We start from the raw sequence: 12,620 nt of genomic DNA, 5'->3' as shown, positions 1-12,620 counted from the left end.
GTCTTTTTTTCCCCTCCCAATATATTATTTATTTATTTAACTTTTTTTAAGATTTATTTTTATTTATTTCTCCCCGCCCCCCGCCCCGCCCTGCCCCATTTGTCTGCTCTCTGTGTCCATTTGCTGCATGTTCTTTGTCCACTTCTGTTGTTTTCAGTGGCACGGGAATCTGTGTCTCTTTTGTTACGTCATCTTGCTGTGTCAGCTCTCTGTGTGTGCGGCGCCATTCCTGGGCAGGCAGAAATTTCTTTCGCGCTGGGTGGCTCTCCTTTCGGGGCGCACTCCTTGTGCGTGGGGCTCCCCAACGTGGGGGACATCCTTGTGCACGGCACTCCTTGTGCACATCAGTGCTGCGTGTGGACCAGCTCCATATGGGTCAAGGAGGCCCGGGGTTTGAACCGTGGACCTCCCATGTGGTAGGCAGACACCCTAACCACTGGGCCAAGTTTGCTTCCCATAAAAGACACTTAGATCACATAAAATGTTACATAAAAAAATATAAGGGATTCCCTGCCTCACTCCCTGTACCTCCCACCCTTCCCCACATTGTGATTCATTGTGTCTTCTTTTTGTATTATCTTGTTGTATGAGCTTGCCACATCTGCTCCATTGTGTCAGTTTACTGTCTTGCTCATGTTTAGGGCATCGGACCTGGGATCTGGGATCTCCCAAGTAGTAGGTGGGAGCTCAATCACTTTAACCACATCTGTTTCCCTAGACTGCTTGTTTTAAAGGAAGGAACAAGGGTAGCTACAGAGAAGATGTAAAGTGTTGGGAGGTAGGATGGTGCCTTGTAGGTCATTATGAAGACTTTCTTTTTGACTTTTGCTCTTAGTGGGATGAGAAGATAGAGTACTGAGAAGAGGATTTGTGTGATGTAACACCTTTTAAAAGGGCCACTCTGGCTGTTGTGCTGAAGGGTTGAAGCAGGAAGAACAGTTATGAGACTTGTAGGGCTGGAGAGAGAGGAGATAATATCCTTGCTTCTTGGTAATAGCTTGGAAGTTGGCTAAGTGAGAAATAGGCTGCTTGGTGTACAGGCAGTCACCTTTAGCCCTTGTCAGCTTGACCCTTAACTTCCACTTCCTTGAAATGGCTCTTGTCAAGATTACCAGTGATTGGGAAACGGACTTTGGCCCAGTGGTTAGGGCTTCTGTCTACCACATGGGAGGTCCACGGTTCAAACCCCAGGCCTCCTTGACCCGTGTGGAGCTGGCCCATGCGCAGTGCTGATGCGCGCAAGGAAGTGCCCTGCCACGCAGGGGTGTTCCCCGCACCCGTAGGGAGAGCCACCCAGCCCGCAAAGGAAAAAGTGCAGCCTGCCGAGGAATGGTGCCGCCCACACTTCCCTTGCCGCTGACGACAACAGAAGCGGACAAAGAAACAAGACACAACAAAAAGACACAGAAAACAGACAACCGGGGGAGGGGAGGGGAGGGGAATTAAATAAATAAAAAATAAATCTTAAAAAAAAAAAAAAGATTACCAGTGATGGTGGGCTGCCAGTTGAATGGACAATCCACCAGACATATCTCATTCCTTCTCTTACCAGAAGTTTCCGTAGTTGACCATTCCCTCTTCCTTGAATACTTGTCTCTTGGGTTTTGTAACCTCATACTCTGGGTTTTCCTCCCACTTTAAAAAAATTTTTTTTTTTGTTAGCCTCCTCTCCTCCTACCCTCTTCCACCCCAATCACTTTATGTTTGAATTCCTAAGGACTCCGGGCTTCTTTTTTGTCTCTTTTTTCTGTTATCTTTCTAGATGATATCATCTGCTTCCAAAGACTTAAATATTATGCTGACAATTCCCCATTTTTTTTTTTTTTTTTACGAAGAACTCATATTTTACATGACCAAAACTGAAATTATTATCCAAACTGTTTTTTTGTTTTTTTCCCCATGAGCAAATGACATCCAACTGCTGAACCGTGGAACCTGGTAGTCACTTCTGGTGTCTTTTTTTTTTCTCATGTACTCCTCCTTCCCCCACATCCTTTACCAAATCTTTTCTAACCCCCTTCAAAATGTATCTTGTATACTTCCACTTCTTTGCTTTAGTACTGTACTGTCGCTTCCACTGAACTACCACAGTAGTCTTTCAGCAGGTCTTTGTACTTCTTCTCCGGCCTCCCTCCTGTCTTCGCTCTGCAAAGCAGCCAAAGAGACCTTTTGAAATAATGGGTCACGTGCCTGTTTAAAACCATTCAGTGGCTTCCCCCGCACACTTAGACTTACCCAGTTTTTCTTTCAGGGGCCTTCTCACAAGCTGTTTTCTCTTAGAATACTTACTCTGCCCTTGGTGTTCTCAGCTCCTACTATCCATTAGCTCTCAGCTTAAAGGTCACGTCCTCTGAGGCCTGCCTTGACAACCCAATCTAAAGGAGATTCAACCTCTCAGCTCTCTCATGGCACTCTTTTTTCTTTCAGAACACTTACCACAATTTGCAGTTACTCATTCGTGGATTTACATAATGTCCCTCTGGGTCTGGAAGGACAGATGAGCCTGTCCATGAACTGAAGAGTTTGGTCATAATCCTAACTGACCACAAAAAAAGTGAATTCAAAGGAGAGTGCAAAATAGTCCTTAACTTTTCCTTGGGTGGGATTGCCTTGGGTGAATTCCTAGAAGCCCTTCTTTGGTCTTCCTTCCTTCCTTTTCTATACCTCTTCTTTTTTTATCCACATAAACTTCCTTTTGCCCAAGGCTGGGAAGACTGACAACTTGTGTTCAGACTTGGGGTAGACCTTTTCCTGGCTCGGTCTGGTAAGGTGCTTTTGGATGATCATATTCAAAATTGAATTATCGACAGCATGTACAGACTCCTCTCTTATTTTGACCTCTTTCCCTGATATAATTTTGATATGTTGTTATCCTAAAGTACCTCCTTCTGACCAGGGGATTGGATTGGGAAGAACAGAAGTAAAGGGGACTGTCCTGCCCTTTTTTTTTTTTTTTTTAATGTCTTCCCCACGAGACTGCAGGAAGCATGAGAGGACAGTCTGTCTCCTGTGTTCACCAACATGTACCCAGAGCCTGGTATAGTGCCTGGCTCTTAGTAGCAGCTGCTCGTTACATAAGCATGTACAGTACATGCTTACAAAATCTTGTGAGAATTTCATCTAAGTTATAGGGCTTATGAAAAAATCTCTTCTTCATCAGCCTCAAATGCCTTTAGTATCCAAAATGTTTGTGTTCCCCTCATTCATTGTCTGTTCTCTGGGCACAGTTGGACTTGACCAAAGTTCATGTCTTAGAATTTCTCTTTGCTGATTGCCACCTTCAGCTAGCCCTTTGTTTCTTTATATGTGCTAATGTCACTGCTGTCCCATTCCAGTAAGTAGGTGTTCCTGGGCCTAGGAAAAACCTGTTTCATACCACTGTCCTTTTTTTACTTTTCACTCTTTGGATTAACTTTGTTTCTCTTTTTCTTGGGGCAGGGGTTAGGGAAGCACTTGCACAGACACACTTTGTTGTAACCACCATTTATTCTGATAAAAGCTTGACTAAACAAAAATGGATAAAAGCTCTTTTTTTTCCTGCCTCTGAATTTCCTGTTTGGGTGGTAAAATTTTATAATAGGTTAGTCTCTGCCTTCCAGTGGTAACTTATGCTAGGAAATGAAACCCTTAGTTTTGCAAACAACCTATTAAAAAATAATTTTAAAAAATTATCATACAGTAACATCTATTCCCTCCTCCTCAAACAACCTATCTTTTTTAACAAATCAATTTTATCGATACTTATTAATAAAGCATACAGTTCATCCAAAGTGTACAATCACTGGTATCTGATATAATCACATAGTTGTGCATTCATCAGTCCAATCAGTATTATTTTCATTATTTCAATAATAATAAACAAAAAACAGAAAAACAAGAAAATTCTTCACCTTTCAATCTCTTTGTGTCTTCCCTGCTGTACATAGCTGCTATTTCTGGCTATTCTTGTACAATTATTTACTTATTATGCAATTTTATTGAGATATATTCACATCCCATATCATTGTTTTGTGCTCCCTGTCTACTCGTTTTCTTTCTTTTTTTTTAAGGAGGCACCGGGAACTGAACCTGAGACCTCCCTTGTGGGAAGAAGGTGCCCATTTGAGCCACCTCTACTCCTTGCTTGTTGTGTCTCATTGTGTTTCCTTGTTGTGTTGTCATTCTGTTGCATCATCTTGTTGCATCATTATCTTGTTGCATTGTCATCTTGTTTCATCGTCATCTTGTTGTTTCATCTTGCTGGGCCAGCCCCTCGCGTCAGCTCGCTGTCTTGCTTGTCTTCTTAAGGAGGCACGGGGAACTGAACCAGGGACCTCCCATGTGGTGGGGGCCCAAGGGCTTGAGCCACATCTCTTTTCCTTAAGCAGTTTTATTGAAATATATTTACATACCGTACAGTTTACTTAAAGAATATAATCAGTGGCTTTTAGTATGATCACAATGTTATGTATTTATCATCACGAAAAAATTTTAGAATTACTTCATTACTCCAGAAAGAAAAACTCCACACCCCTTAGCATGCCTTCCCTGGCCCTACATAACCACTACTTAAATTTCATCTTTATAAATTGATTTATATTTACATTTTATATAAATGGAATCATATAACATGTATTAATTTCATAGTAATGGAACCATACTGTAGTCATCCTTTTGTGTCTGGCTTCACTCATCATAATTAATGTCCTCTGGTTTCATCCATGTTGTCATATGCTTTACGACTTCATTTCTCTTACAGCTGCATAGTATTCCATCTTATGACTATACCACAGTTTGTTTATCCATTCATTGGTTGATAGACACCTGGGCTGTTTGCATCTCTTGGCAATCATGAATAACACTGCTATGAACCTCACTGTGCAGGTGTCTGTGTCACTGCTCTCAGTTCTGGGTATATACTCAGTAGTGGTATTGCAGGGTCATGTGGCAAATCTATATTCAACTTCTTTAGGAGTTGCCAAACAGTCCTCCACAGTGGCTCCAAACAAGGTGTCTTAATACTTTCCATTACTTTCTTTGTTTGCTAGACACCTGTTTAGAGAAGGTGTTTGGATAGTTAACTCTGTGCTTTATTAAACAATTGTGCTGTGCAAGAAATGAGATATATTTAGCAGTCATTACTATTTTAAATCCTCAACATCATCTTATAGGTAATTGATCATAATTTCTGAAATTACAAGAAAAAATATTTTATATTATATATGATCTTTAATTGGAAACAATGATTTTAGCCGTGACTATGGTTTTCAGATATTGAAAGGTGTGGTTTAGATGAATGGATTAAATTCTTTCTGCTTTTTAAGTTAAGAACTTTTTTTTTGAATTAAGTTAAAAATTTCTCCCCAAAATGTTGCATAGATGTAAATTAGAGCATTTGTCCTGATAGTCTAGTCACTGTGGAGAGTCTTATGTTCATAGAGTACCTGACTAAATAATCCTTTCTTCATTTTCTTTTGGCAACAACACCAAAATAAGTTAAAACTTTTGGGAGATTAGCATTGTACATGGCAATAGAAGATGAAAATTAAAATTTCTAAAATCCACAAACCTCAAAGGGAACTATTAATGCTGTTAGTAGTGGAAGGAATGAAGGATTTTTGTGTAAGTACCAGACAATATTTAGAGTTAATATTTTGTGTGGTCTATGTATATGATGCAGTGTGTATCCATACCCATACACACATCCAGGATATTAAATATGAAAGAATTGTTTAGTCCTGAAAAGACTAAAGGAATGTGTGATCAGAGCTTATAGAACCATGGCATTGTTGTTATTCTCAAAATTCCAAATACTCAGAATAACAAAATGGGGGCAATACCCCATCCCTGATGCTTGACAAAGGTGTTTTGTTTTTTTTTTAAATGAATAAAAGGAGTTAATACCTTAATAGAGGTTAGTAAATTTTAACCCTAAGACACTGTAGTACTGATTGAGATACAAAGTAAAATCAGGGAGGAATTTTGCCAATTAGTGGGTGTTGTAGTGCCCTTTACCTTAAGGCCTCCCCTATTGAGTCTCCCCTCTTTCCCCTCTTTTCAGTGTGTGGCCATGAAAGGCAATCTTGCTTTCTTACAAGATACCCTAATACTCTATGGTTAAGAGACCAAATGTCATTATACTTTGATTGCTGTATGTAGATAGTGGACTTGTCTCCCTGTCTTGTGACCTGCAAACTTCTGGTCTTTCAGTATTACTATTATATTGAGTGTCTATAAATTCTAAAAGGGTTGGTGCCTGTGAAGAGAGTAAATCCATGACCTTGTTTGAGCATTCTACAGCCATCAGCTGCCTTGCCTCCGCAGCCTTAAAGTTTTGTTTTCCTTAGAGCAGTAGTTCTTAAGCTTTTGGATATCATGGATCGCTTGAGGATCCAATAAAAGCTGTGGATCATCTCTTCTAAAACATGCACACATGTCCATATACTCAGTATTTTGTGTACAATTTTAGGGAGTTCACAGACTTCCTGAAGTCTGTTGATAACTTTTTCTTCGATTTGAGAGCCTTTGACCTAAAACTTACACTATTTAAATAGATATTAATGTCTTTGCCCATTTGCAAATTTTAAAATCTCATGATGTGGGCAGAACTTTGTTGAAAGGATAGATGCATGTCATTCTGTTATAACTCAGTAGAAAAGAATTAGCATGAATAGATTAATTGCCAGTTAAATGGTTTAAATTCAGTCGGAAAAAGTCTATTTAAAGCATGATCTTGGCATTGTTACCTGTCTGCTTTATGTGTGTTTCTTCCAAGATAGCTATCTTATGTTTGGTTTGAATGGAATTGATTCATGTATGAGTTCCACACCTCCATGTTCCAGTAGAACGCAAGCACCAGTGATAAAGCTACTTATACTTTAACACAAGTTCATCTAGCAGAAATCAGATTTTAGGGTTTCATTGTCTTATTCCTGGGATGCTCAATATCCTGAATTTAAGTAATTTGGGTTACATTTGGCTCCCTTATTGTTTTTATTTGCTTCTACCTTATTGTATGTTAATCTTGCAGGATGTGAGTGTTGATGTAAATGATGTGCAAAGCAGATGGACTGGAAACCATCAGTTCTACTTTCTAGTATTTTTTCTGCTGGTAAGCAATCTTGTATCCTTGGGTGAGTCACTTAATCTTCTTGGGCTTTACTCATACATGGAATGGAGAGATTGAGTGCTTATCTCTTTAATCACTAAGGTTCTCATACCTTACAATTCTAAAACATACCTACCTTTAAATTAGGTCAGCACAGTGGTCAGCACAACCCAATGTACTGATTTTTACGTCTTCACCCTGGCACAATGCAGGGTATAGCAATTCTGAAAACAAGGAGGTTATGTGTTTGAGCTGGTGAGGAATGGAGAAGTGGGCATTCGTTAGAGTCAGTGAGCTCAGTAACCTGAGGGCTGAGTTGCAGGAAGAGTGCAAAAGAAAACTTTTTCATTTATATACTTGAAGATGGTTAAAATGGGAAATGTTATGTTGTATATGTAATACCAACAATAAGAAAAGAAAAGAAAAAAAAACCCTCAGCCCAGCAGGGGAGATATCAGAGTTTTCACTGGAAAGTGGGAGCCTAGAATGGATTATTGAAGAAAAAAACCAAGGGGAGTTTGGGATTTAGGAAAGCAGATGTCTAGTTCTCACTTGATTCTACATTAGTGAGCATTAGAGTTTGATGATATTAATTATGATTATGTTTCATGAAAAGATTAAAATTACTTTGGATTTCAAGTTTTATAAAGCATGGAAATGTGTATTATGGATTACTTTCAGTAAAGATGGTTGAGATAAAAATTATTTGCATCAACTATTATCAAGAAAATTCATTCAGAGAGAGCTTTTTATTCCCTACTAATGTTAGAAAAAGTGAGAATAACCAGGATAACTCTTTCGTGATTTGGTCACAGCAATTTGTGATAGAAATAAAGGAAAATGAATGTGTGTTTTTTTTTTTTTTTTTTTTTTTGAGGTGCCAGAAATTGAACCCAGGATCTTGTATGTGGGATGCCGGTGCTTAACCACTAAGACACTTTGGCTTTTCCTCAGTTGTTGTTTTTGTTTTTTCATTTGTTTTGCTTGTTGTTTTTGTTTTTTCATTTGTTTTGCTTGTTGTTTCTGTTTTTTTCAGGAGGTGCTGGGAACTGAATCTGGGAGTTCCTTGGAGTCACATCTACTCCCTGAATGTAATTTTTTTTGTTTAAAGGTTTATTTATTTCTCCCCACCCCTCTTTGTTTGCACTTGCTGTGTCTGTTCATCTTCCTTGTTTCTTTAGGAGGCACCAGGAACCGAACCCGGGACTTCTGATGTGGAAGGGAGGTGCCTAATTGCTTGAGCCACCTCTGTTCCCTGCTTTGTTGTGTCTCTCATTCTGTTTTTCTTCTTGTGTCTCTTTTTGTGTCATTTTATAGCATTAGCTTGCTGCACTTACCCTTCATGCCAGCTTGCTGTCTTCTTTAGGAGACACTGGGGACCGAACCAGGGACCTCCCATGTGGTAGGCAGGATCCCAGTCTCTTGAGCCACATTTACTTCTTTGAATACACTTTTAAACTATTTTGACTTATTTATCTCATTGCTTCCTTTGATGGGGACAGTTGAGGACTGACTCCTTTGTATAATTGTACTTACTATTGAAGACACAAAAATCTTTTCAATAGATAAGTGTAATACTGCATTTGTGGTTACTCTGAAATTTTTTTAATACATGTAGGAGTTCAATACTGATAAATTTGACTTTTCACATTTGTGGCTAATGAATTTAATTAGCTACAGGACAAAAATTTTTTTTAACTTATGTAATTTTAAAAATCTGTTATCTGGTTATAGGATTTAAAATTAATGTATAACAGATGCTTTTATTAGGATAACTATTTTTGCAGGTTTTAAAAAATACACAAAGCAATAAATATTTGTGCAATATCGATGTATGAAGTATTATAACAGGTATGATGTTTTCTAGGGTTTAAAATGTATGAGATAATTATAAATATGTAGTATTGTAGGCACTCTTAATATTTTATTCTGGAAAGTTTCAAACATATTCAGATGTAAAGAGAGTAGTATAGTGAATCCCTGTGAACCCATAACCTAACTTCAACAGTTATCATATATGGCAATTTTACCTCTCCCCATCCCTACCTTGAATTTTTTGGAAACAATTGGAGACACCATATCATTTATCCAAAAATATTTCAGTATGTATTTCCTAAAAAATTAATATTTCCGTGGAACAGGTGCAGCTCAGTGGTTGAACATGTGCTTCATGTGTACGAGGTTCCAGGTTCAATCCCTGGTACCTAATTTAAAAAAAAAAAAAGAAAAAATATATTTCCACTTCACATCTACTAGGATGGCTGTAGTAAAAAAGATGTACAAAAACAAGTGTTAATGAGGTGAGGGTGTGGAGGAATTGGAACCCTCACACATTGCTGGTAGGAATATAAAATGGTCCTTTCACTGGAAAATAGTTCGGCGTTTCCTCAAAAAGTTAAACATAGCATTACCATATGGTCTGGCAATTCCCCTTCTAGGTATATACTCCAAAGAATTGACAGTTGAGATTTGAACAGATATCTGTACACTAGTGTTCATAGCAGCAGGCAGAAAGACAGAAGCAACCCATTTGTCCATCAACAGATGAATGGATAAATAAAATGTGGTATATACACAAAATGAAGTATTATTCAATTATTAAAAGGAATGAAGTTCTGATACATTCTACAGCATGGGTGAATCTTGAAGAAATTGTATTGAGTGAAATAAGCCAAATACAGAAAGACAGCTATTGTATGATTTCACAGATATAAATAACTAGAATAAGCAAATTCATAGAGGCAGAAAGTGAATTAAATACACTTTACCAAGGAGTAGGGGTGGGAGCTATAGTTACAGCTCCTACAGTTACAGTAGGAATTACAGCCTAATGAATAAAAAGTTTCTGTTTGGGATGATGGAAGAGTTTTGGAAATGGATGTTGGTGATGGTAGAACAATATTATGACTATAATTAATATCACCGAATTGTACACATGGAAGTGATTAAAATGGGAAATTTTGTGTTGTTTATGTGTTACCACAAAAAAATTAAAAAAAAATTACCATATGCCACAGCAATTCTACCCCAGGGTAGAGAATTGAAAAATGTATGTCCACACAAAATCTGTACACCTAAATTATAGCAGTATTATTCATAATAGCTAAGAAGTAGAAACAACACAAATGTCTGTTAGTTGATGAATGGACAAACAAAATATGGTTTGTTTATATACAATGGAATATTATTCAGCCAGGAATGAGGTTCTGGTATGTACTAAAACATGAGTGAACTTTGAAAACATTATGCTAAATTAAAGAATCCAGATATGAAAGTTCATATATTGTATGATTTCATTTATATGAAATGTCCAGAACAACCAAATCAGTAGAGACAGAAAGTAGACTGGTGGTTGCCTAGGGCTAGGGGAGGAGGGAATGGGGAATGACTGCTAATGGAAAAGGGGTTTCCTTTTGGGATGATGAAAAAAATATTCTGGGCCATGGAGTTTGTTTGGGAGTAGTGTTTCTCTACTTTCTGTCCCAGACACCCCGGAGAACTGTGTCAATGGTGATTTTTAAAAGGAGTGAAACAAAAACTAGCCCCATTCAGATCTCCAATGTCAACACTGCTTAAAAAATTAAAATAAAAAAAAAGTGACTTAAAAAATATGGTCTGGGATTAGATAGTGGTAAGTGATGCACAGCTCTGAATAGACTAATAACCACTTTAAAATCACTTTAAAAGGATGAATTTTAAGATATGTGAATTTCATATCTATAAAGCTGTTAATTACAAATTAATATTTATATCAAATAACAGCCAGCATTCGATTTTTAATTGTCTCAAAATATATATAATTTTAAAACTTTTATGGTCAAATCAGCTAAATAAGTTCATACTTTGCAAGTGATTGACAGTATTTCTCAAGCCTCTCTTTAATATATATGTTGTCCCCTTTAGCTCTTAAAAAATTTCCTGTGTTTTATTTGTTGAAGAAATGCATTTTTTCTGTAGTTTCTCCTACAGTTTGAATTTTTGTTGATTTAATTCTTGGAGTGTCTGTCAGTTCTTTCCTCCCTCTCTTTCTTTGTTCTACATTGGTTGTTAGAACTAGACTGAATTGAATTCAAGCATGATTGTTTTTGGAAGGCTAAATCTTTCATCAGAAGACCCATGGTGTCTCGTTATCTTAATTTTTTTGACATGACAGAAGCCATTGATTATTGCTTAGATCTGTTAATTCATTGGGGATTGCTTAAATGTGGTATTGTTTTATTCTTTCTGGAACTAAGCATACTGCTTTTCCAGCAGATTTTAAAGCTGTATTCCTGAAAAGATCTTCTGTATGGAACTGGTAGAGTTAGACAGTTAAAGAATTTCTTGCTAAGGAAATAATTTGGGATTTTATTATAAACTGCCAGAAGTACTTTTGGTGGCAGATTAAAAATTCAGGTTAGTTTTGAAACTTGTATAGTTACAGTGATAATTATGACTTGGGAAATACTAAATTTTATATCTTGAGTTTTATTTGGTTTTTACATTTTGCACTAGTTATTTATTTGAAGTTTTCTTAAATTTATGTATTTATATTTTTGAGAGGTAATTAATGGATATAGAAATTGACGGTTATATGTGTAGGCAGTTCTGATAGGTGAAGTTACCATTCTAATTCCTGGTGAAATCGTAGTTCTCCTTCTCCAATCTTGGGCAGCCATGACACTCGCTTGCCGCCTGGTGGCAGCATACTATAATTTGAAAGTTACTAAGTTCTTTGACAATATAATTATAAAAAATAAACAGGGAGCAGATGTGGCGCAAGCAGTTGAGTGCCGGTCTCCTACATGGGAGGTCCGGGGTTCGGGTTCTGGTACCTCCTAAAGAAAAACAATGAGCAAAAAAAACCCAGCAAAACGAACAAACAAACACAAAGCAAACAAAGAGCAAGTAAACAAACAAGGGAGCCAATGCAGGGGAGGCCATGTGACTTAGTGGTTGAGTGCTGGCCTCCTGCATAGGGTTCAATTCTCAGCCTTGGTAGTTTAAAAAATAAAATATAAAACAAATATCTTAAAAAAAAAAACAAACAGCAAAAAATGATAATAACCTCATGACTGTCCGATAGCATATAAGTAAATGATGAGATCCTTAGTGTGTTTTTTGTGAAAAGAACTAATATGTATTTGTTAAACTGTTCTATTTGAGGAGAAAGACCTAGATCATTCTTGAAATCAGTGAATTTTCAAAATTACTTTGAAAGCAAAACCATGATAAATAAAACATTAAATTGGAGCTCCTGGTATATAGTGAGGGATCTGGAAACCTTCCTTCATGAGAACTACCTCCTCCACCCCCAATCCCCAATCCATTGTATGGCTACTAAATGTTTTAAACCATGGCAAGTCTCTGAATGGTTCTTTCATAAATGGTGATATGGAAAAGCAGTTCCTTCATAAATGGTGATTTGGAAAAATGGTTCTTTCCTAAATGGTGATAATGGAAAAATTAATTCTACCAAAAAGTCTTTATTAAGACAATCAGAGTATTATTAGTGCACAAAACTTTTTAGAGGAGATTGGTATCAGTTGGGTAT

At 37.3% G+C, this 12,620-nt stretch overlaps 1 protein-coding gene across 9 annotated transcripts in view; it reads left to right on the top strand.

Moving 5' to 3' along the window:
* The window catches only part of RNF38 (ring finger protein 38), a 189,008-nt gene that overhangs the window by 26,095 nt on the left and 150,293 nt on the right, over window positions 1-12,620 (top strand). For 2 of the 9 annotated variants that reach the window (XM_071216861.1, XM_058302088.2), the window contains exon 2: window positions 7,010-7,090. The exons of the other annotated variants lie outside the window; for them this stretch is intronic. In XM_071216861.1, the coding sequence (XP_071072962.1) occupies window positions 7,045-7,090 (46 nt within the window). In that variant the 5' untranslated portion in view covers window positions 7,010-7,044. The remainder of the gene's footprint in view (window positions 1-7,009; window positions 7,091-12,620) is intronic. 9 annotated transcript variants of the gene reach the window in all.

The sequence above is a fragment of the Dasypus novemcinctus genome, chromosome 8, assembly GCF_030445035.2.
Source record: "Dasypus novemcinctus isolate mDasNov1 chromosome 8, mDasNov1.1.hap2, whole genome shotgun sequence".
In the NCBI taxonomy this organism is placed as follows: Eukaryota; Metazoa; Chordata; class Mammalia; order Cingulata; family Dasypodidae; genus Dasypus; species Dasypus novemcinctus.
Note: the sequence above shows the minus strand (reverse complement) of the source record. Positions and strands in the feature narration are given on the sequence as shown.